Source organism: Peromyscus maniculatus, chromosome 3 (genome assembly GCF_049852395.1).
Source record: "Peromyscus maniculatus bairdii isolate BWxNUB_F1_BW_parent chromosome 3, HU_Pman_BW_mat_3.1, whole genome shotgun sequence".
Classification (NCBI taxonomy): Eukaryota; Metazoa; Chordata; class Mammalia; order Rodentia; family Cricetidae; genus Peromyscus; species Peromyscus maniculatus.
The window spans coordinates 6045650-6071020 of NC_134854.1; the positions used below are offsets into that span (position 1 = coordinate 6045650).

Genomic DNA, 25371 nt, shown 5'->3' on the forward strand with positions numbered 1-25371 from the left:
AGCCAGGCAGCCTCCAGCCAACCAGACACAAGAAATAGGAAAGTACAACATACATACATACATACATACATACATACATACATACATACATACATACACAGAGAGAGAAGGAAAGGTCAAAAGCCCTGAGGCAAAATATAGATAAGGAGAAACAGATTAAAATAAGAGCTAAGATAAGGCCGAGCATTCATAACTAATAATAAATCTCTGCATCATGATTTGGGACCTGGTTGGTGGCCTGCTGTGTCCTATGGTTATAATATTGTTCTTCTACTCTTATGGTTTCTGGAACTTGTAATATGTATCCATTAAGAGACAGTACTAAATATATTTATAGTCCAGACTTCAACAAATTAGGATGGGCATTCCAAACCTTTGGAGCATGATTTGGTAGTGAAAGTACTTAGAGTAGAACCGTGTTGTTCAGAAGAATACAATTATTTTCATGATTATTTTGATTATACCAATGCTTGTTAGAAGAATATGGTCTCTGGAAAAAGTGGACATAAATTCTAATTGAAAACTTCAATCAATGACATGTAGCATATATTTATTATACAAGTGGCAATCTCCACTTATATCATCATCATTATCATATATTATTTTACTAAATATCAATTCCGACAGAAAACTTTTCAGAAATACTTTTGAGACTCTCTTTATACTTCAGATGTACAATCAAAACAATTATTATCAAGTGACTTACTTATAAGTCCAAATAAATGCTCCATTTATATATTGAGACACAATGTTTTGTTTTTGTTTTTATTTTTCCAAGACAGGATTTCCCTGGGTAGCTCTGGCGGTCCTGGAACTCGTTCTGTAGACAAGGCTGGTCTTGAACTCAGAGATCCACCTGCCTCTGTCTCCTGAGTGCTGGGATTAAAAGCATGTGCAAGTGAGCCTGGCCACAATTTTTAATATATATACATGTATTTGAAATATCTCAGGACCATAGTATCACAAAATTTGGGAAAAATGCATTAAGCACTGCTTCTCCAAGCATGAGTTTTAGTGGACCATAATCTTTTCTATCCTTTGGTTATAAAGGAAGTTGTTTTGCCATCGTAAGCAAGTCGAGAGAACTCAAAACCTCTGTATTGGCTCTTGAATTGGTCTCATCTGTGGTTCTACTCGGAACGCCCAATGTATGCCCTGACCAAGGAAAATAGGGCACATGCATTAAATAGCTTTTCCATAACAGAACTAACTTCTCTTCTACCCTCCTGCAGACCCTGGTGATCCAAGTGCCACAGTTTTCAGGAGGCAGTAAGGGATGTGGTGCTGGCAAATAAATAGTCCAACAGGGTGGCTCAGAGCTCCCTTGGTTATAGAGGAAAGAAAATAAGCTATTAGGTAACTGTAGAACTTTATCTCTTCAAAAATAATAGGTCAAATTTAGTCTCTCTGCAATTTTCTTCAGAGACTTAGGGATGCTCAAAATGGGGCTGGGTAGATGGCTTAGCAGTTAAGAGCACTGACTGCTCTTACAGAGGACCTGTGTCTGATTGCCAACACCCCCAGGGTGGCTCACAACCATCTTTAACACCAGTGCCAGAGGATTTAATGCCTTCTTCTGGCTTATATGAACAGTAAGTGTACAGCGGTGCATATATGTGTGTGTGTATATATATATATGTAGGTTCTATCATCCATCTATCTATCTATCTGTCTGTCTGTCTATCTATTTATCTATGTAGGCAAAACACACTTGCACACATACACACAACAACCTCCAAGAAAGAAAGTAAAAGAAATGGCCACCAAAACAAGAAACAAAAGAAAAACAAACAAAAATGCCATTAATCACTTTCTTCTATAGGATAGGTAAGATGACAGATAATAGACAGACAGATAGATTGAGGGATTGGTAGATTATTGAAGACCGATGGGGATACACATTATATATATATAATCAGCCTTAGATCACCTGCTGAGCAATATGAACACAGCACGATCTCTGTGTTCCTGTTTCCACATCTTGCAAGCCATATTGTCAAGGCTTACTTTTCCATTTTTCCAGCGTTATTCCAGTGTCCTTTGCTCTCCATTTTCTCCTCCTCCTCCTCCTCCTCCTCCTCCTCTTCCTTCTTCTCCTCCCCCCAGCATCTTTCTTCTACCCACTGTTGTCTTCCCTCCTCCCTACTTTCTTCTCCCTTCTCTGCCTCACTACACCTGTCTTTTCTACCTCCGCTCACCTGGTGTTCCACTAATCCTTTCTTTTCTCTTCTAATGCTTCAATACCTACAATTAGCACCCATGATGGAAGTTTGGACAAGATTCTGAGGTGAGGAGGGTGTCTGGGAAAGGCTTTGGGGTACAGGTATTGTAAAATATTCATATGTGAACACACTCAGGTTTTGTATAATTAAGATGCCTACAAAAACATATAAATAGGTACAGATTAAACTCAATGTGCCTTTAGCTGCTCATTAATTAAATGAAGTGAATGCTTATGATTTGTTTTATCACTTTTACATTAAGAAAATTTCTCAAATGGAGGATAATTACAGCAGAAGCCTAATTACATGCTAACAGACCATAGTCTTTCTGTTCTGATGCATTAATGATTTCTTTTGTGTTGTAATTGTTGTATTCATCAGGGCATGGTAAGTGTTTCCTTTGCAATAATCATGTGGAGGATGCAGCGTGCCAATGGGAGATGTGACACTGAAGAATGAGCCAAGGGTTTGAAAAGTGTTTTTGATATTTCTAGCTGAATTCACTGCAGCTTGGCTACCTACATTATGAAAAAATTTTAAAAGATTTTGAAGTAAGCTTTCTTGTTAGACGATCTTTGGATTGCCAGCCCACAACTAATGACATGGAGACTTAATATTAATTATGAAAGCTTGGCCTTGGCTTATCCTTTTTTTTTTTTTTTTTTTTTTTTTTTTTTACAACTAGCTCTTATAACTTAACCTGCTGGGTGGTGGTGGTGCACACCTTTAATCCCAGCATTTGGGAGGCAGAGCCAGGTGGATCTCTATGAGTTCGAGGCCAACCAGGGCTACAAAGTGAGTTCCAGGAAAGGCGCAAAGCTACACAGAGAAACCCTGTCTCAAAAAACCAAAAAAAAACCTACTTAAATTAACCTTTCTCTATTAATCTACATTCTGCTGCATGGCTTGGTTATCTCTGTTCTGTACTGTATGTCCAACTTCTTCAGTGTCTCTGGTGAAATCTGGTGCCTAGATTCCTCCTCCTCTTCTTCTCTCTCACCAGAAATCCTCCCTATCCTCTCCTACCTAGCTATTGGCCATATCAGCTCTTTATTAAACCAAACAGAAGGTGCCTTAGGCAGAGACACATCTTTACAGTGTACACAAGCATTGTGCAACAACACTTGGGACTCTCCTGTGAGTTATAGCAGAAAACATGTCCTTTGGAAATCATACCTTTCCTTCATTCTCTTGAATTGAAAATCACAAGAACACTTTCACTGAGTTACTGCAGATCACTGATCCACTAATTATTTTGTGATGATTTTCAAGTTTTAAAAAAATCCAATAATATTGTCATTTGGCACTGTAAATGAATGAAAATAAACTAAGTGCATCATGATTTATGTGCTCGACTATGGGTCAGAAGAACAAACCAGTAGCTAGCTATTGGTTGATCCAGATTCAGAAAGTGCGATTACACTCACGATGAATGCTTGAGGTCTAAAAGAAATTATGAGTAAATATGAATGTAGGTGCCTTGTGAAACTGTGTATTTTAATTATAACTATTTTAAAACTTGAAAAGACAAGGGAGAACCAAAAGTAAAGCAGACTTAACGTTAAAATTCTTAGATGCACCCAGAAAAATGATGAATATTTGATGTATATAACACATGGGCCATTTCTGAAGTTCTCTTAAACAGGAGGTTTTTGTTATTGTTATTTTGGAGTAAAGAAAGTATGTAAACTAACTTTGTATCTTTGAAACCCTCCAGAACAGAGGTAGGGTTTGTCTCTATCAAAACTGTTAGGTTTCAAAAGCAGGACAAATAGCTGAGGCACCTATTTTACGTACCAAAGCTGACTGGCTGGCTGCTTCTCTTGTATTCTTGAGTGCCTACCTGTTACCGGACATCCTGGCTGGCATACCCCAACCCCTACCCTAACCTTCTCCAGCCCAGTGGCTGGGTTGCCCTTCCCTATAAAATCCAACCATTTTGGTTACCTGGTCCTTTTTAGAGTCATCTCTTTGGGCCTCCTGGCTGATGCACTTGGTTCCTCCCTCTTCCCTCTCCTTCCCTCCCCTTTTCCTCACATGGCTCAGGGTCACGTTCACTCTGGACTCTCCCAGCTGTCTCTGACTCTGGCCATGCTCTCCCACACGGCTGTAATAAGCCTTTTCCTCCACCACACCTAGGAGCATCCATGTCCTTTCCCCTTTTCTTTCTTTCTTTCTTTCTTTCTTTCTTTCTTTCTTTCTTTCTTTCTTTCTTTCTTTCTTTCTTTCTTTCTTTCTTTCTTTTTTTTCTTCTTCAAAAACATTGAGCTATTATTATCTATAGAATTAAAGGGCATACCCTTATCATACTAGCTGGTGAGGTTTCTAAGATTGGATGTTAGAATCATGAATATTCCTCTGGAACACAGAGGCCATCTGGAGAGGCCCGGAAACAAATGAGACTGTTCTCTGTTTCTACCTTGTGTGTCGTGATGTGCGGGCTGTGTTAGGACTAGCATTTCAGAGATGAGTACCAGGAAGTTACTGCTGAGAAGACGGAGGGCTGGCTTCCGAGCTCTGGGGCAGCAGCCACGGCAAGTCCTGTCCCTTCCTTTCCTTCCTCTGTCTCCTTTCTTTCCCTCTTCCTCTCTCCTTTTTCCTTATTTTCTTTCTCCCCTCTTTCTTGTTTTTACTTTGTCTCTAGCTATTTTCTATACACCTCCCTGTTCATCTCTCTTCCTCCCTCTCTCATACACAGTTTCCTTCCATTCCCGCTATAGTTCTGTGCTTTTATGCTTCACATCTCCTTCTTTGCCAAATCCTTTAGAATGACTCAGTATTTATAGAAATTAGTGCTTATTAAAGCATGTCCAATGGAGTACTAAGCTTATTTGGTGTTAATAAGAATCTCCCATATGTACACACTTAAATGTGTATACACACAACACACACACAATACACACCACACTTCTGACACATACACACACACACACACACACACACACACACACACACATATATATGTATATATATATATATATATATATATATATATATATATATATATATATATATATTAAAGGGAATTTCTTTCCTATAGGAGTTATCAGAACGGTACATTGAAGGGTTTGCCAATGTCTAGGAAACAAATATAATAGCTAGTGTTTCCCCTGCCCTTAGACTCTTTAAAAGATTAGTTTGTTCCCTGTGTTAAATACTGCCAATGGAGAAGGTCTTTTTCCCAGATCTCCTCCAGCACACCCTACCTACTGCAATCAAAATAATCTTCCTAACTGCTGTGCAGCCATTTGTGTCTAGGTATTTTGCTGGGCTACTAGGTCTTAGAGGACTAGGGCTAGACAACCTCGCATTGCATTTTTGTCTCTGGCCTTTATTTAACATGTTCTGCCTTGATTTCCTCATGACTGAGATGGACAGAGCATTAAATTGCCACCATTTGTATGATGCTTGAAGATAGTGCCTACCATTTAGTAAGTAATGTAAAACAAAACGAAAGTTTGCTTTTTTTTTTTTTGGTGGGGGAGGATTATGTGAAAGCTGAAAGTTCTAGGGTAGAGGCAGATAGTACATAAAATAGATAAATAAATAAACGAGATAGCTGTGCAGGCATCTACGTGAGAAGTTACCTGGAATTTGGAGCTGAAGCTTTCTTAGTCGGTGTGAGACACCAGCGAGAGGAGATATGGGGAGCGTAGAGACCACAGCAGTCTGGGACGTGCTAAAGCTTGTTCTGAGTGGTCTTTGTGGTGCTACAGAAGCCCCTCCTCATTCTTTGAGACATAAGTCAAAAGCAGAAGTGAGCCTAGGCTGTACTGGTGTCCTTTAGGAAACTTTTCCTGAAGGCTGTCACCTTCCGTAAGAAGGCTGGTGTGCAGAAGCTGGCAAGGTGGTCTGTACACTGCATCAGAAATCTGCAGGTGTTTCCTCCTTCTGGCCCCGTTCTTGAATCCCCAAAGGGAGTGAAAGTTGGAAACACTTTTACCCACTGCTCGTAGGAAAGTGGCTTAGCCTATTCTATTTAAACCTCCAAGGACAGTGTGACCCCAGCTAAATTTAGGCCACTCACCTATTACACAACCTCTATGGCCACTTCAGGAGGCAGAGGTACAGATAAGGAAACTGAGGTTGCTGGCAGTCTTTATCACTAGCAAGAGCGAGAACCAACACTCAAGTGGAGGCACCCCTTCAGACTTCTGCTGTGGTTTGCTGTGGTTCATTCACATATATCAACATGCAGCCATCACTGGCTCTAAACTCATGACAAGTTGCTCAACCCAGCATTAAAATCTTCAATCCAGAAGCTGCAAACTTTCCCAAGTATAATATTGGATTTTTAAAATTAGTCTCCCTGTAACCTTATTCCCTGATTTTGTATGGACTAGAGTTTAGATCTCAGGATCAGCCTCAGAGTTTGGGTTTGGCAAAGAGTGTCTAAGTCACCTTGACCGGAAAGGGAGTCTTGCTTCAGGGAGACTTTCTACACCCTCCCCCCCTCCGTCCCTCCCTCCCTCCATCCCTCCGTCCTTCCCTCCCTCCGTCCCTCCCTCCCTCCTTCTGTCTCTGTCTCTCTTTCTTCTGCCCGATTCGATTCCTTCCCCTTGAGATTTGTCCATCTGCCAGGGCACCTGCCCCACACCATTCGCTGTGCCTCTTTGACTGCCCTCTGCCTTCCTGCTGAGATTTCCACCTAGGGCTTGCCAATACATTCCCCTCATACTCCGTTCCGCTTGGCTGCCTGAATTTACACTGCCTTTTGATGAGTCTTTGCTCAAGTTCCAGTCACACTCTAATTGATTGGTCTAGATTTTAAGTTCTGGCCGTCCTCATCTGCTCCCATAACTGAGAGAAATGAGGCTGTGTGTGAAAGCTTCATGTGCTGTGGACTGGGTAAGTTTGTCTGGGAGAGTTGGAGGCTAATAGCATGAAGGTTGTGGATCAGAAGGAAAGGGGGAGCTGAACATATGATGTCATCGATCTATAGGTAAGTTCATGACAGCAAGGGGAAGGAGAAATGGGGAGAGAATCAATTTAGGTAGCACAAGTCTCCTGTTGGATTCTTAGTTTCACATGTGATTTAAGGAATGGCCATTGGGACTTACTTAATGAAATGACACTGTGGTCAGCTCTCCAGCCCTGGCTGGCCACTGCTGGTTCCTAAGCTTCCTTCCTGGAAACGGGGACCACTTTATCCCACACAGCAGACTTGGATAGATTTCACAGAGGTAACAGAGACTCATAAATCATCAGCAGAAAACTCTTTCTCTCTTTCTCTCTTACACACACACACACACACCACCACCAACAACAACAACAACAACAACAACAAAACCCTAAACATATTTTAATTCTTGCAATCCTGTTACGTTCCAAATCTGTTCTACTGCTAGTCACAGTGACTTACTTTGATCATAAAGTTAAGAGATGTACTCTAATGATGGAAACACCTATAAGTCATTGAAATTAATTGTGGGGGTTCACTATGGAATTCCTCTGCTGCTGGTACACATCACCACTTTCTCCTTTCCCCCTGAGATTAGTGGTCAGTTTATATTGCTTTCTGAGAAAGAAAATCAGCCCTAAAAAGATACAACATAATGGAAAACATCTGTGTCATTTAAGTAAATATAGCATCACCACTAAAAAGAGAATAAAGATATTAGTTTTTTCTCATCCTTCAATCATGTGTGCATCCATACTATGAAATATGAAATAGAAATTCACTGCAGCTCTAGATAAGAATATATGGTTTTGGCTATCAAACACACATAAGTACACCTTTATGCACACATGTGCACACAGACACACATAGATACACATATAATAAGAGAAAAATTTAAATCCCAATGACACTATTTTTGTAAAGGCTGAATTCTAATAACAAAATCACAGCAGACACTCCATATAATAGTTATCTCATACATGTTAGAATGAGCATATTTGTGTTTGAGGTAATTAAATAGATATCATTTTAAAAATCAAACATTTCAATATTATAAATGAATAAACATTTTATGAAGTGTCCAGTGGGAATAGGAACTGAAGGAGCAAAAGGCGAGGGCATGTCACAGATGGTTTAGTCTTTCTCTGATTGTACTGTGGACATAACCCAAAGCTGTCATCCTGATACAGTGGAGTGCTTGTGATAGCTCTGTTAAGGACAAAGGGTTTGGTGTCCTTGGAATAGTTAAATGCACTTGTATTTTTTCTTTTCTTTTTACATTCATTTTATTTTAAATAACTGAATTTAGGTTTTTCATAAAGGAAAGGCATTTTTAGAATTTCTAAGTTTTGCACCTGAAGAGAAAGTATGCCAACAAAGCTGTGACTTGAGAGTTGGAGTTTCTCTAGAACTTTGACTCTTTATGGTCTAAGTTTCTAATGATGATACCTACTGAGTACAACTGGGTTGTTGGTTCCAATCCCTGCTGGTTAATGAGTGCAAAATCTCTGAAGTTGGGACAAGAGTTGCCCCAGGTGCAGAGACTCTATTCTGATTGGTTTAATATCCATTGTGGTAAAGCCATACTTATTGCTAGCAACTAATTCATTCATGCCTATGTCACAGTGTCATAGGAAATGAGGCAAGAGTGACAACTTCCCATGCTACCTCTGAGGAAGTTTCTTTAATCCCTAGAGAGAGCCACAGGGAGGAAGCAGTTTCCTTTTCCTCCAGAGACAGTGACTGAATATGAAGTATGGATTCACATAGTGGCTTTGTGACTGTGAGAGGATATGGGATGGCTGAGGGCACTGAGATGATGCCTGTGTGTCAGAAGTCATAGGAGAGAAAAGACCTGGCCCCATGGCTGCTACCGAGTAAAAGAGCTATTTGCCAACTCCTTGTCCGGTAAAACGCTCTCCTTACTTAGTGTAGTGGCATTTTGCGTAGAATTTCTAGTTTCCAAGTTGTAGAAATGTTCAAATTTAGTTAAGAAAAATATAGGCTATTAGTTAAATAATGATTTCAGGTAAATACTGAAAGCTACATATAGTGGTATTAGTTCTGTGGAGCATGGGGACATTTTTTGTTTATTTGAAGTTTAAATCTGACCAGATATTTTGCCTTTTAAAAGTTTTCTTTTTCTTTTTGGGATAGGGTTTCACTGTGTGGTCCTGGCTGTCCTGAATTTCATTAAGTAGACCAGGCTGGCCTGGAACTCACAGGGATTCGCCTCCTTCTGCCTCCTGAATGCTAGGATTAAAGGCATGAGTTACCATGCTCAGCAAATACCTTGCATTTTATCTGGGTATTTTTAAACTTATAGTATCGTGAACATTACTTGATTCAGCAAAGAAAAGGCTTTTTTTGTTGTTGTTGTTGTTTTATTGGGCATGTGCTTTCAGGAAAAGAAGGTAAGGTTATATTCCATAGCTTGAGCATGTGTACTTGACCTAAAGCTAGTAGAAAATGACCAGTCTGTCTTCCTTCTTGGAGCCTGCCAATGTACCCCCACCCAGATTTGAGATGCTGTAATATAGGTTAACAGTGGAAATAGGAAGACAAACCTTATTTAGAAACTAAAATCTTAGATACCCCTTTACTAGCTACATGCATAGTCCTGAAGAACTCAGCTGAGTCTCAGTATCCCATCATGGTTCTGAGAAGTTCATGTGCCATTGTGGGAAGCAACCATTATGGTATGCGCATAAAACTTGTTAAAGAAAACTGTTAGCCTCTTTTGCTTGATGACTGTGAAGAGTTCAACTGCCTTTTATTCTCAGAAGCCAGCAAAACTCCTTCATTCATGCAACCAAACACCTGTGCTGTTCCTTCCTCTCCACACTGAGCAGCATGGGTAGACAAGCTGTGCACCAGGCAAGTGCCTGGTGCAGAGAAGAGCCTGTGCCTGTCTCACTGCGTGGCTGAGTTTTGCTTTTCACTCTGGGACTGATAGAAGAGTGCTCGTAAGTGCAGATCTTACTCATATTATTACCATTAAATAAACAGAAAGGAACTGTTGTGCCTTTTCTCAGCAGGCAGGGACTTAACATTTTTAACATCTTCAGCAGGAGGGAGGTACAGTAAGTGCCGTACACTCAAATAATACTTAATGAAGCACACACTGCCTTCGAATGGGTTCCTGCCTTCTGGGCAATGAGTAGAATATGCATTCCTAATATGCTGCTCCTTACTCCAATGGCAATGGTGCCCATGTAGTGAATGTGGTTTGAGAAAACTACAGAGCCTACAGAATGACAGCTGTGATACCCACCCCAGGAGAGGGAGGGGAAACTGACTACCCTCATGTAGCCCAAGAGCTCTCTGGTAGGAGACCTTGCTCAGGCTGTGGCTGCAAAAAGGTAAAATGAGGGTAGAGAAATTGCAAGCGGTATGGTCCGACTGAAACCATCACAACTGCCCTGTCCTGCAATGTTTTAAATGTGATGACGGCTCTTATATTGAAGGTGATTAAGCTCCTGAAGACCATTTGTCAGGAATGTTAGAGAAATAACTACAGTTGTTTTCCTCTTTCTTATAACGTGGGGGATACTCTTAGCTCATCAACTGGCAGGTGAGGAATTTCATCCTGCTCCATCTGAAGAGGCTCCTTGGCTCATTTGAGGCTTCCACGAAACCTTAGTAGATTTTTAAACTTTAGTGCACACTAAAGTTGCCTTGGGAATTTTGAAATAAATTACATGCTAAGGCTACACCTTTGGAGACTCTGACCTCAGTGTGCTGGAGTTCAAAGAGATCCTAACACAGTGACTTTGAGAAACACTAAACTGTTGTACTAGACAGACAGCTGGGATCCCCGCTAGCAGCATGGACTCTGATTGGACTAGGAGGTGATGTTAAACTATTACTTTGACTTTCTTTTGCTTCCACATTCGTTATTTACTATGCAAAGAGGCAACAAATGTGCCTCTAAAACACTTTTATCTACTTTATTATTTTATCATTCTAGGGTAGGTGACCCTTAAGCGCTAATCTTCTAACAATGGAGGGGGTGGGGGTTGTTCTGAGACGTGAGCATTGTTGGCATTCCTTTTCTCTATTTTAATGTCGAAGCCTCCCCTCTATGAGGAAATTTTTACCTCTCTCAGGAAGTGTGTGGCACTAACAGCATTTGGGTGGTGGTTTGTCTGATTTGCCTTCCTTGTGAAGCAGGCAGCTGACTTCACTTGTGAACACACCGATAAAGGATAAAAGCGCCTTCCTTGGCTCCTCCCCACAATTCCAGAAGTCACAGTGTTCCTGGGGTAGGAGTCATCTGATGGATGCTTCGCTTGGCAATTTGTGTGGATGGCTGTACTTCTTGTATGCCTTTTAGGGCTGACTGTCTTATGATCTGCTTAGGAAGAATGTTAAAAGCTTAGCCCTGGGCATCCACATTGTCTCACGGTGTTGACCTCAGTTCCAACCAATTTAGACCATGTCTCCCTGTCACTTTGGTCACACAGCAGACAGGTGATGATGGACACAGGCTACAGCTGCAAATTGTACCGAGGGCTCCAGTTATTAGTTTTCCTCAAAGATGTTTGGGTCTCAGGTAACTCACACTTATTAGTTTTTATTTGCTGTTAGATGTGGGAACAAATGATCACAGCAATGTCTACTGTTGTGAGGGATAAGACACAATCTCTTTTGGGGAGCAACATGTTCCAGCAATTTAATTTTTTTAGTGTGAAACTTCTTACTTCTGAAATAGAAGCTAGGTTTGCAGAGATGCTTTGTGGTTATCGTGATACTTCCTGAACTTCTAGTTTAAAAAACAGGGTGGTTTTCCGAAGACTCACCGCCCTGTGTGCATTTTGAGATTAATCACCACTTAGAACTTAGTCAACACAACCGGGTCGAGAGAAATTTGGAAAAGTTTGGATTACTTGTGAAAGAATTAGCTTGTTCTTTTCCCTATCTGAAATCTAAGCCTGGAGAGGGATACATTGATGATTTTGCAAATGTTAGTGGATCGGAGTGAGGCAGAACTATTGTTTTATATATTTATTTATTTATTTACTTATTTTTGATTGGGGAGTGCCACAAATCAATAAAGATCACAGGGCACCATGTTAATGACAAGTCACAGGAGGCGGCTCCATAAAGGTTGTGAAAACCAGTCTCTCATTGCAGGAATTGGGTTGGCCACCCGTGGCCCCCCTTCTCAAACACAAATATTTTCATATAATAAAAGCCTGTTTCCTTATGCTTATAACTCAACCTCCATTCCTGAGACGACGCCTCCATTTTAAAGGGATTTGCTGCGAGGACTCCTCCCGGCCTTGCAGGTTTTTATCTCTTCAGCATTCTATTTTGCAGAGTTGAAGAATCCCTCTGGGGTGTCACTCTGGGTGAGAGGGACAAGAAACACCCACTAGGACCCAACCCGGCAGCCAGCGGCCGAGCATGCGCTGAGAGTTTGTGCAGCTGGCCCTGGCTGCCGCGGCTGCCTTGTCCGGACTTGGCGAGGACTTGGGAGGGACAGCGGTGTTGGGAGGTGGCTTAGCAGAGACTTTCCAGCGACTGCTGCCCGGCACTTTTTTTTTTTTCTTTTTCCCAGGAGTCAGCGACGGCGACGGCTGGGGAGAGTAAGACAAGGAAGCGCCTGCTGCTGGAGCCAATGCCGCCCTTTGGCTCTCCGGGAGGAGCGTCCCTGCCCGGATGAGTGTCCGCAGTGTGTTCCCGACTGTCCCCCGGCGGGAGCGCTGCTCGGAAGGTGAGTGGCCACAAGTCCTGCATCTCTCCTGCCCGCGCTCCCCGCCGCCCGCCCGAGTGGCTTCTGCGCTGCACGGTGCGACCTGCCGGGGGCGCGCGGCCGCGGTGGCTTTGCCTGACCGCGCGGGCTTTGTGCTCTGCGGGCGGCTGGGACCTCAGGGTCGCGGCGGCGTGCAGGGCCCTGAGGTTGGGGGGTGGGTTAATGACCTGCCCGGAGTGGGCACAATTGCACCGGCCCTGATTCCCCAAAGTCCCCTCCCCGCCACCCCTCTACCCCGCCCCGGGCTCATCCATTATTCCCGGACGACAAACAGTGTTTCTCACATTCTCCCAAAGAAACCCTAGTCCCGGGGCGGAATCCCAGTTCTGCGCTGCGCCCCCTGTGGTCCCCCCGAGTTCACACCCGGGCTGTGCGACCTGGTGGTGGGGCGGGGAGCGCGGAGCTGGGACTCGGGAATTGTCCTGTTGAAAAGGGCACTTGTGTGCTCCGGTTCACTGTGTGTGTGTGTGTGTGTGTGTGTGTGTGTGTGTGTGTGTGTGTCCGTCCGTCTGGGGGAGTGAGGGTAGCAGTGGAGCCTGTGGCATCTCCAGAGACTTAAAGGTTTGTAACCTTTAGGACAGTTGCGAACAAACAGTCCCCTGGGAGGGAGCAAAGAAAGTCTCATCAGAATGCAGGAGGCCGCGCCGCAGGTCTCCTGGGAACCGGTTTACTGTACACCTTCATTCATCCGGAGAGTCAGCCTTTTCTCTTGGCAGCAGGTGTTATCTGAAGCCACGTTAGAACTTTTGGGAGTTTTGTTCCCTTTATGACTGTAACAAATGAGTTTTGATAAGACGATGTCTCGAACAAACTAGGCTTGGGGATCTTGGGGACCCATCCGAGGGCCAACAGAACACTAGGGCTGGCAGAGGGGCGCACTTGCTGTGAAGTTAGTTCTCTGCTGTACCCGCCCCTGCAGATCGCGGCTGCTTTGCCTGCCCCGGTAGGATGTGGTGAAAGGATGGGGCTTCTCCCTCCGGAGAGTCAAAATGGCCAGAGAAGATTCCGTGAAGTGTTTGCGCTGTTTGCTCTACGCCCTCAACCTGCTCTTTTGGGTAAGTCTACAGTTCCACCATCCCAGCAGGTGAGCATGGCTGGACCTGGTTTTCTGCACCACCAGAGAAGGCGCCAAGGGGCATGGCTCAGTATTAATTAACGACGTGAGATCACATCCTCTGTTTTTCAGAGAAGGAAAATTTGACCTTCTTAAAATGCCTTTGATCTAGCTCAAGTTCCATCTGCAATTAGAAAAAAAGTCCGCTCCTGTATACAAGTGCCAGTAACGTTAGACTTGAAGCTAATCTAAGGATATAAATAAATGCACGTGCTTGTACTGGTAGATAAGATAATTATGACATACTACTCGGGAACCGCTGGTTTGCAGGACTTTTAGATAACTGTGCAAGCCTTGCATTTTTTCTTTACATCATAACTCTGAGCCTATAAAACTTGGTTGGGGCAAACGGTCTTAATATGTCTTTAGAAGGATTCATACTTAGAGATCCTATCAAAAGTCTGGATAGGTTTTTAAAGGGAATTCCATACAGTCTAAAAGGTGGTTTTCACATAACTATTTCTAAGTTGGGATGTTTGAGGAATTTTATGTATGCTTTTGAGAAAAAAAAAAAGACACAGCCATTTAAGGAAACAAAATGCATAAAGTTTAACAGGCCCATGGAAATTATGCTGCATGAGTTAGTGACACTTCATGCTTTTATAAAGTGTTGATACTGTATTATTTATAATGCTTAGAAAAATGTAAATATTAAAACTGTGAACGCTACTTCAGAAGGCTGTCACGCTTAAGCAAATTCTCTTTTGCCACTTTCGTTTCCTTTCAGTAATTTATATTCAACATTTCCTGCTGGAAATTTCAGTGTGCAGTTTATTTATTTCTCTGTCTGTCGTCTGCCTAGCATTGGCCAGCCCCTTATTTCCTGACAGCTATTATATCAGGTCTCTAGAGGATGGCATTTTTGTTAAATTGCTCCTTTAGGATTGACACCATTCTAAGATGATGAATTAAGTCGTTAATAAGTCATCTGAACCATACCCAAAATGACAACTTTTAAAAAGTCAATATGAAAATTAAAGCATCGAGTAGTTACATGTGGCATTTGGAAATGGAAAAATCACTAATTGATTTCACTGTACTTTTCAGTTCTAAAAGGACATATTTTAAAGTGGGTCATTAAATTACTGATTTAGCTATCAAGTATTAAGACTCTGAACTCTGTAAAATGTGTATTATTACTCCTATTGCTGGTTTTTGACTTGCTTTCTAGTGACAGATTTGTTACCGTTGCAGTTTCTCACTAAAGGAACCTTTATGGAAGGCCTGTTGAACTTCCTTTCTTTGTAAATCAGGAAATTAAGAGCCAGTGAAATGGCATGTCAGAGGTCAGCTATTCTGATGGTGGTGCCAGGGACAGGGCGAAGCTCACCGGTACCTAGACGGTGCCTTTAACATGCAGCCCCTGCTCACCTCGGAACCTCCTCACTAACAAGATCTTTGTTGTTCAATTAAAAAAATAAATAAATAAAGCGTTTGGGGGAATTTCTTAATTTTTTCTTCCATTGGGGAAAATACCCAAATCATTCTGCAAAGGTATTACTCTTCTGAATAGAGAAATTTGCTTTAAACCACCCCCCACTTAATCATTTGCAGGCCCCTTTATGCTACTGCTAAGTGTTATTCTTTTACCGTTAGCCTGTCCTTCAGCTTTCTGACTGTGACAGTATGTGTGTTATGATTTGCAAGTAGATTGTTCCCTGCTCTGTCTCCAACCCTCCTCTCTCCCGTCCAGTATCTCCTCTGTAACAATCCAGCATGTCTTCTCCTGTGTTTTAATTTGTTTTAGACAATTGCTATCCACACGTATCCATTTTCATGTATGTTCATGATTTTTCATCTCATTATTTTTATAATTGCCAAAGACATGAGATTGCTTATACCAGAATACATGTGAAGACAGCAGTCACACAAAGACAGAAGCCTGGTTAATGTCAGTAAAATACGAAACTACAAAGTAGCTCCTATGTGGTTAGTATGTATTTGCTAGGTAAATTTAGTGCCTTGGTTTTCTAGTCTTTAAAATAGGTAAACCGGTTCCTGTAGTTTTAGGGGTGTGCTGAGCATTCAGAACAGTGGCACGTAGTGCTGTCAGTTTAGGAGCTGTGTGGCCAGCATGGTTACCACAATCTTGCTAATCTCCTCAAGGAGACAAACAGGAAGTGGATTGCTACTATTCCTGGTAGCAGGAGTGGTAAGTATTATTGTCCTGGTGAGAACACTGTTACTGCCACCACCACTGTGCTTTTGATCTAGTAACCTTGTTTCGGCATCTATAGCTTAGAAATAAAGTCATCACCGTATCTTACTATTTGTAACAAAGTATCTGTTGCTGCTTTGTTAAGAATACTGTGCTTTTCAATTTTGAACAATCTGAAAATGGAAAGTATTATGTTACTATTACTTTACCTTTTACCTCTCCCAATGCCGGCAAGAATTACCACCTGTAGTGAAACACATCTTTATAGCTTTTTTTTTTTTTTAAATACAAATATTCTGTAGACAGGTATGTGTTCTTTTATAGTGCCAACACCTTTTGTCTTGGTTAAGGTTGCTTTTTCCATATAGAATTTAAGATTTAAAAAAAGTGAGTGAGTGAGTGAGTGTGTGTGTGTGTGTGTGTGTGTGTGTGTGTGTGTGTGTGTGTATGTGTGTGTGATGTGTTTGTGGGTCTGCCAGTGTCATGGCCTGTGGGTGGACGTCACACGAAGATTTTGTGACATTAACACCCTTTTTCCACCTGTATATGGATTCAGTTGAACTCCGGTACTCAGGCTTGTGTGGCAAGCCTTTTCTGACTGAAATGTAGTGGTTTATTTATTTTTTATTCAGTTACAAATATCTACAGGACTGGGCATGATGTCTCATGCTTGCCATCCTAGCAGTAGGAAGGCTGAGACAGGAGGATTACTGTGAGTTCAAGTTCAGCCTGATTAGGTAAGAGGTCTAAGCCAGCTCTTGGATAAAAATGAAATTTTGTTTTAAAAATTAAAACAAGCAGCAGATAAACAAACAAACAAACAAACAAACAAACAAACCCTTCTGAAATGCTTGTTAAACTCTTATGAAATGATTATTCTAACTTTGGAAAAGCTGGCAGTATCTTTTAGAGAGAAAGCAAAATAGTTTCCTTTTTTAACCAATTCAGGGCAGCTTTTAGCCCCTTTACTGGGCCTGTCCCTGGGTTTGTACCTTCTAATTTTCGTCACTGCCCATACACAGGCTTTCTTTCTCCTTCCTTCCTTTTTTTTTTTTTTTTCTTTAGATAAAGCAGTACTCAGAAGAGTCCAGTAACATGCTAGGAAGCCTTAGAACAGGAAGTCCAGGTCCAGCTTTGTTTATTTATCCGTATGTAGAAAAGCTATACTGCTGGGAACCATGCTGAATGTATTTTCAGTGATGTCAAGTAAACCTCCTCAGTGGGGAAGGATTGGCTGTCCACCTGCTCATTCCAAGACCTCTAGAGCTGGCCTCTCAGTCCACAAAGTGCATGAAAGTCACCAGAGCATGCTGCTAAACTTCAGGCTCAGCTTCTCTGTGTGCCCTTGTGCACAGGTGTGTGTGTGTGTGTGTGTGTGTGTGTGTGTGTGTGTGTGTGTGTGTGCTGGAATTGAAATAAGGGCCTTGGACATGCCAGGCACGTGCTCTGCCACTGAGTTACATCCCTGGCTCTCAACATGTTAATGAAGTTTCTCTGTCATATAATTGGTCTGAGCCATTCCCTTAGTTATCTTTGGTATTACAAATGTGATATCTACATCCCATTTCCTAAATCAGACATCACATTCTGACTACAGAGAGGAGATTGTTTCTCTCTCTCTCTCTCTCTCTCTCTCTCTCTCTCTCTCTCTCTCTCTCTCTCTCTCTCGTTGGCAAATTGGCACACCTTCCCTTGTTACTCATACGGCTCCAAAGTAGAACCTTCTATGCTCCCCCCCCCCAAGACAGAGTTTCTCAGTGTAGTTTTGGTGCCTGTCCTCTGTAGATCAGGCTGGCCTCGAACTCACAGAGATCCGCCTGGCTCTGCCTCCAGGGTCCTGGGATTAAAGGCGTGTAACACTGCTGCCCGGCTCCCCGCTTCACATTTTAAATAGACAAACTCATACCTTTTATGTATTGTATTGACACTCAATCCCCTTTTCCCCACAGTGAGTTGTTTTTTTTTTTTTCTGCAGAAGAGAACAATATATTTTAATTGAGAAAACATAGACAACTTATATAATTTTTGCTTTGCTATACTCAGAATTGAAAAATCTTTAAGGAAAAGCATAGATCTTGAGTATTAACTTTCATAAGTACAAGGTGTCGATGTGTTTAAGAGGAAACAATCCACAGGTCCTCAGACCCCAGTGCCCTGTGTTCTCTTTGTTCCTGAGGAGCTGTCGCTCTGACCTGCTGTCTGTTGAGTGTCTTCCACGTTATGAAGAAGCTTGACCCTGCTGTGGTTGCACAGGGACGCTGGTGCCTAGTGTGTCATGGGTGCTGTGTAGCTGTGTGGGGAGCAGCGCACAGGGAGTGATTGACACTGGATCTCTGCTGCTGATAGCTTCTTGCTGCCCAAGATGCTGAAAGGATGGAGATTATTTCTATCTGAAGCATCACACACTTCCTGTTCAAAGGACACATTATTTAAAGAACTGAAAGCTTTCTTCTGTTTTAAAAATGACTTCTGTAGCTTTCTGATATGGGCATTATTCTTAGGTGATATGTGTCTGTTATTATAAAGAGAAGTAAGTATGATTTTTTTTAAGTTTGTAAAAATGGAAAACACTTTGTATTTCACAAAATGTGTATTTGTTTTTAATTTTCTCAAAGCGTGCTACCCTTTCTGCAATGTTCAACTCCCATTTCACTTTTCATATGAGTGTCATTGGTGTTTGCTTACCATTTTAAAAGATACTAAGAGTGGACTTTCCCTGAGTAAACATGAAAAGAGACCTAGAACGACTAAAAAGTGAACAGGAAATCTTGTTCATGGCTTAGGGATGGGCTGGGGATAGATGAAGAATCAGCAGATGGGGGAGAAATTCTCCTTGTGTTCTCTGGACATCAGCATCCGTAGTGAGATGCTTTTCTACTATATACTCCTTAAAAAGTTATACTTTCAGCAAGTGGGAGTTTATCTCCAAAAAAAAAAGTTATTTTGTCATATTAAAATACTTTTAAAATTGATACTTTTAGCTTAATACTACGAATGGTATTCAAGGGCTTAAAAAAAAAAAACTCTTCCTAAGTGGTGGTGAAAAGCCATGTGATTTTTTGAGCTTTCTTAAAAATAAATTTCCATCATGAAAAAAAAAATTAATCAAGGCAAAACTAGTATTTTAAAAATACAGCATGTCTCAGCTGTCACAGGCTCGAGTCCCTGTGTACCTCATGGAATGCTTCTGTGGAATAGATGGTAGATTCTGGATTACATCCACTCCCACTGGAGAGAGGAACATTGGCTCCTCACCCATCCTACCAACATCACTCAAGGAATGACCCTAAGCTAGCACTCTGGGACAGTGGAGTTGACTGCAGCTGGCCCAAACTGTAGTGCCGAGTGAAGCATTCTACCTTTCATTCATGACCATATTCATTCACTTGTAAACTAGTGTGATTTTGAGAATGAAGATGATAACTCCACTGATTATACCAGCACATCAGAGACTTAAAGTGAGTCTCTCTGGTCCAGGGAATGAAAATCTTCCTATGTAGGGAGGGATGATGATGCATGAAAACTCTCATTCTGAACTGTTATTCTGGGTGCTATTGATTGCCACCGCTGGCTGATTAATGCAGTCTGTGCTTAAATGATGCCCGTGAGTAATTTCCCAATCTTCTCTGGCCATTATTAACATTGTCTATTCTTTCAAGATGTTGATAAATAGTTTCATCGTTTGTACTTCTCTTCTGTCACCCACTCCAACAAGGGAAGCTGGGAAGGCACGCAGGGCAGGGGCGGAGGTATCATGGGAACACGTAGCTTCAGCCTCCAAACCAGCAAGAATTTATTTTACTTTTAAGTAAATAAAAAGTCATTTTTTAAAGAAACAATGCTCTTGCTTCAGTCTCAGCATTTACAAGATGAGTAGATGGAGCTTTCAAAAACCTGGGGTCTTTGTCTGCGTGCTCTTTGTGGAGACAGGAGAGCTAACCTCTAGACCTCGCTGACATTCTGTCCTTGCTAACAGAGTTGACACACAAAGGAAAGCTCAGGGAGGTAGCTCTAGACAATTATCATTCTTGAAGAGAATCTGTACCTCTGCCATGTTCTATGACTTATGTAAACAGTTGAAGAAGTCCAAAGCTTTGTGTTTGGCAATGACCTAGTTTGGGCAAACTATAGATATATACTTCATAACACAACTTAGAAAATGTGGATGCACACACAGTTCTGATTTGTAAAACAACTTGATTTAACACTCCTACCTACATAATTAGATTCAGGAAAAATCAGACCATGCTTTCAACAAAGCACATTTGACATTTCTAATTATTTGTGGAGAGCTAGCATTTTCCTAAGCATTTCACAAGACAGGATGCGGCAAACGACAAAGGCATATCTATGAAGTAATACTTGTGTTATTTTCTGCATGTTTTCTAGATGTTTAGACAACACATGACAGTACTGGAGATCATGAGTAACAGGTGAATAATTATGTCCCAGACTTGATCCATATGTATCAAATTCATAAATTAGAATACGAATACCCCATAAATACACATGGTATTTTATATGCTTAGTACAAAAAGGGGCAATGTTAAGTCTAAAACAAAATAAAATCTAATTTGGAGAATTGTGGGGCGTTTACCCACCACCCCCACAGCTTCCCAGAGTTTTCTTGAGTGCGAGCAGCAGGAAATATTAGATAGAAGGATTTATAGCGGAGAATCTTGCGGAGATAAACAGATAGAAAATAAAGGATAGCCTCGAGAGGGCCTGGAACCTATTCCAACAGGCCCGGACTGTCTCTGGTCCAGGGTTTTTATAGAGACGCCAAGGGGTGGAGCAAAAGACCTCCTCCCCCAGCACAGCCAAGTGCAGACCATCTCAGACACCTGCACTCAGGCCCGTGGTCCTGATCATCCTCTATTTGGACCTGCTGGGTAAAGCCACGAGGAACCCCAGAACGGGCTCCCACAGAGAATTCACAGAAAATACCGAGATTGAGTTAGAGGAGTGTGAGTTGTTCCTGGAAGTTACACTTCTGGGTTACATAATGTCAGGATGACTTTAGTGAAATGATTCTGTCGCATTTGGGTTTAGTTCCTTGATGTAGCCATGTGCCATTTGTGCCTTCTGTTGCCGCTTTCTGAGCCTCGGTGACTGCAATCACTCTCTGAGGATGAGATTGTGTTCAGGCCTTTAAGCCAGTTATTTTCAAAGGTGCTCGCTTACTGTGGTAGAAGGCGAAGTGTTGATATTTATCTTGACCAGTGTTCCAGACACTGCTACGATGTTTGATAGACACCGGTCTGCGTACACAGTGACACGTGGTAGAATGTAAAATTTACAGTTTAACGCATTCCTATACCAGTTTCCAACCTGCATTGTAAATCATTACATTGTCATTTGGCCAGCATCTCCCTACAGAAAGTTTCTAGCATGTGAAGTTCTCTTAAAGCGTCTAATTTTGTTAAAGATCTCTAATACTCATCTTGCTTAGAAAGCAGAAAACATTTCCATGCAGTTTAATTCTTTTCCCATTCACTCACCCAACTGGTATTAGGCCCTACTACTGAGTGAGTCCTCTTCAGTTGGGTAGGTAAAACAGGAAATGAGATAGAGGCTCCCCCAGGACTGTGGAGAGAGCATTCAGAGTGCTGTGGGTAGAGAGGGAGGCTGGAGACAGTCTTTCCACTCTGACAGATGTTTGGACTGTTCAAGGAGATGTGGAGGTTACTTTGCTTCTGAGGACTGGAAGGCTGGGGCGGGGCAGAGGCAACTGCAAAAGCCGACATGGAACATTGGGAGGTGTGCACAGTGCCCTTTGCAAGGACTTCCATCATTGTTCAACTATGGGGAGGAGTTGGCAGCAAACAGGATTGAAGAACTGGATTAAGGAGTGAGTAGGAGGGCCTTGTGTGACCTCTGCAAGGCATTTAAACTTTATTCTTTAGGAGGGAGATGGGGGAAGAGGCCGTAGGAGTTGGGGAATAGCATAGGGACAGCTATGTGTTGAAGCATGCTTGATCCTGCATTGTGGAACAGGAGTCTATGACCTGGAGATATATCTTATGAAGATGATTGCTACATCCTGTCAAGAGAGGATGGGGGCTTGAACTAGCAGCAGGAGATGGGGAGGGATTTGCCAGACACCTCTCAGGAACCATGTGAAGGATTCAAAACTAATTAAATGTCCAGCGAGGAAGGAGAGGTTCAGGCTGTCTGCCAAGTTGCCAGTTGATGTGATTGAAGGGTTCATTACTCCATTCACTAGGCTTGTAAACAGCGTGAGGGGCACAAAAGAACTAGCAGAGCTGAGATCAGCTTTAGACATGCTAAGATTGAGAATGGCCATCCAGTGGCTCTCTGTGCTGTCCACTTGGTAGACTTAACATATCCAGTAATTCCATTTCTGAACTGATTTGGGAATAGTCTAGACTCTTACATTGAGAAAGATTAAGAGAAACTCTTAGGTCAAAAGTGATATGTGATAATAATAGATAATCTATTTGTGCCCATTTCATCAAAAGAATTTTCCATAAAGCAGATTTTTTTTTTTTTTTTTTTTTTTTTTTTTTTTTTTTTTTGGTTTTTTCGAGACAGGGTTTCTCTGTGTAGCTTTGCGCCTTTCCTGGAGCTCACTTGGTAGCCCAGGCTGGCCTCGAACTCACAGAGATCCGCCTGGCTCTGCCTCCCGAGTGCTGGGATTAAAGGCGTGCGCCACCACGCCCGGCAAAGCAGATTTTTTTAAATGATGCTGTAAAAGAGAAAAAGCTCAAGACTAAGGAAAGAATAAAAGTCATACCAAAAGTTATCAGCTGAAAAGGTACAGAACTGGGGTTCCTACTTGGAGTTCAGAGTTCAATGGCTTCCCATTGTCATCATGGTCAAGGACACACACCTTTGAGGTGTCTTTGAAAGCTGTTACTTGACCCCTGCCTGCTTGTGCATTCCCACCAGGAGCAATTTCCCTTTCCTGAACATATCATTCAGCCTTGTACTCTAGAACCTATGCTCTTCTCTTTGATGGGAAAGTTCTTTTTATCCTTTTACTTCCTAATTAACTTGACATTGCTCTACAGATCTCAGCTACCCTAGAGAAACCCCTTTGACCCTGTGGAGTCGGAGTTGTTAAAGCATCGTGTAGTGTTTTTTGTTTTTTTTTTCCCTGCACTTAGTACAGTTTGCAGTCGTCCATTCATACCTCCTATGAGTTGGTAGTGTGTGTCCTCTTCCCTTAGTTAATTGCATCATAGAGATAGTATCAGTTTCTTCTCATTACTGTGTCTCTAGCACATAGCACAGTACTTGGCCAAGATCAATGCATATTCTTTGAATGGAATAATGACTTCAAAGCCAAGGCTTTATTCACCCTGCCTTTTAATAAATGTCTTGAAACATACAGTTAAAAAGAAATGAGTTCCTTTTTTCTATTTCTTTCTTTCTCTCCTTTTTTTTTTTCTATAAGTGGAAGAACTGTGTCTAGTGACCACTGTTAATCAATTTTACATAGTGAAGACTCAGGACTGTAATGTTGAAAATGGACTCAAAACACAAGGATGAGTTGGATGGGCGAGAAGAAGAGGTGGGTGATATGATTAAAACACATTTTACTCATGTAGGAAATTCTCAAAATGATTAAAAAGAAAAAAGAAAGCCATTCAAGGATGGAGATACAAAGATCATTTCTTACTTTGGAGAGCAATAAAAGGGTTCTTTATAGCTGCAAAATAATTTAAAATAATGGAATATCCTAACCCTGTGACATTTACAAGCTAAAGACCCACATATTGCCAAGTAGATGTGAGATGAAAGGTGTGTGATACAGCTTTGTAAACAAGTGATGGGAGAGTGAATTCATCCACTGGCTTCCCAGCGGAGCCATTCTTCATGGCTGGGAGGACATGAGCTCCTTGGAAGCTTTATCTAGAGAGCCTGTCTCAAGGTCACTGTGTGCGTCAGCTCAGCGTCGTTATCATCTTAGATGACTATCCCCTCAGCATTAACTCTGAAATGACAGATGTTCATCAAAATGCCAGACATGTTAAAAATCCAGTTAAGTCAAATTTCTTGAATGGTATACTATGTTTAAGAAAACAAAGACACATTTTGAAAAGACTTCAGATAAAAATAGGGAAATCTTCAGAACTCAGGAGCCAACTTTCCCTTTTAAGCAAAGGTTTCCAGGCAGAATCATTACCAACATGTTTTAGGTAGGTCTTTTTTCTTGCATTTTTGAGTTATGACAATTTTAAAACACATTTCAACTTGAAAGGGCTATAATTAACCTCTATTTCCTCACTGCTGCATGTCAGTAGATGCCAACACATGCTGCTCAACTTCCAGCCAACCTTACCTGCAGGACATGGTTCTTTATTACTGCCTCTCAGTCATAGTTAAATTTCATCCACAATTTACAATAGATCTCTAGAAAATAAGGGGCCTTTAAAAATAAAGTGAATTTGTATTCAGACCTAAAAGAATAGTCAAGTTCTTAGTTTTGTTTTGTTTTATTTGTTTGTTTGTTGTTTTTTTTTTTTGTTTGTTTGTTTTTTTTTTTTTTTTTTTTTGGTTTTTCAAGACAGGGTTTCTCTGTGTAGCTTTGTGCCTTTCCTGGAACTCACTTGGTAGCCCAGGCTGGCCTCGAACTCACAGAGATCTGCCTGGCTCTGCCTCCCGAATGCTGGGATTAAAGGCGTGCACCACTACCGCCCGGCTAAGTTCTTAGTATCTTTCAACATCTATTCAATGTTAAAATTTCTCCAGTTGTCTGTAGATTTCTTTGCAATTGATTTGTTGGAATCAGAGTTCAAAGCAGACCAACATACTGCATTGGGCAATCTCTTGAACTTCTTTTAATCTTTAACAGGTTTTCTTTCTTTCTTTTTTTAAAATTTTTATTTCAATGCCTATTTTTTAAATTGAAGAAGAAACAATCTTGTTTGTCTTGTGAAATAATTCATGTTCTTGACTTTATTTACTGTATCCTAGAGGTGGTGGTTAGATCTATACCTTGTAGTTTGTTCCTATATACTGATACAGCTGATGCTTAATTGGATTCAAGATTGACACTTTCATAAAAATACATTATATAGATTTGGGTGTAGCTAGAGTTTTCTTGCCTGGCCCACAGTCAGGACAAATCTTTGTCACCTACCAGTCCCACAGCCGCTCAGACCCAACCAAGTAAACACAGAGACTTATATTGCTTTACAAACTGTATGGCCATGGCAGGCTTCTTGCTAACTGTTCTTATAGCTTAAATTA

At 41.6% G+C, this 25371-nt stretch overlaps 1 protein-coding gene across 3 annotated transcripts in view; it reads left to right on the plus strand.

Annotated features, from left to right (window-relative positions):
• Positions 1–25371, plus strand: part of Tspan12 (tetraspanin 12) — a 94841-nt gene that overhangs the window by 14758 nt on the left and 54712 nt on the right. The window contains exons 1-3 of one of the 3 annotated variants that reach the window (XM_042272824.2): positions 12255–12413; positions 12686–12841; positions 13800–13935. In XM_042272824.2, coding sequence (XP_042128758.1) covers positions 13870–13935 — 66 coding nt within the window. In that variant the 5' untranslated portion in view covers positions 12255–12413; positions 12686–12841; positions 13800–13869. Of the gene's footprint in view, positions 1–12254; positions 12414–12445; positions 12477–12685; positions 12842–13799; positions 13936–25371 lie in introns of those variants that run through there. The other 2 variants (XM_076566162.1, XM_042272823.2) reach the window with 2 other exon arrangements.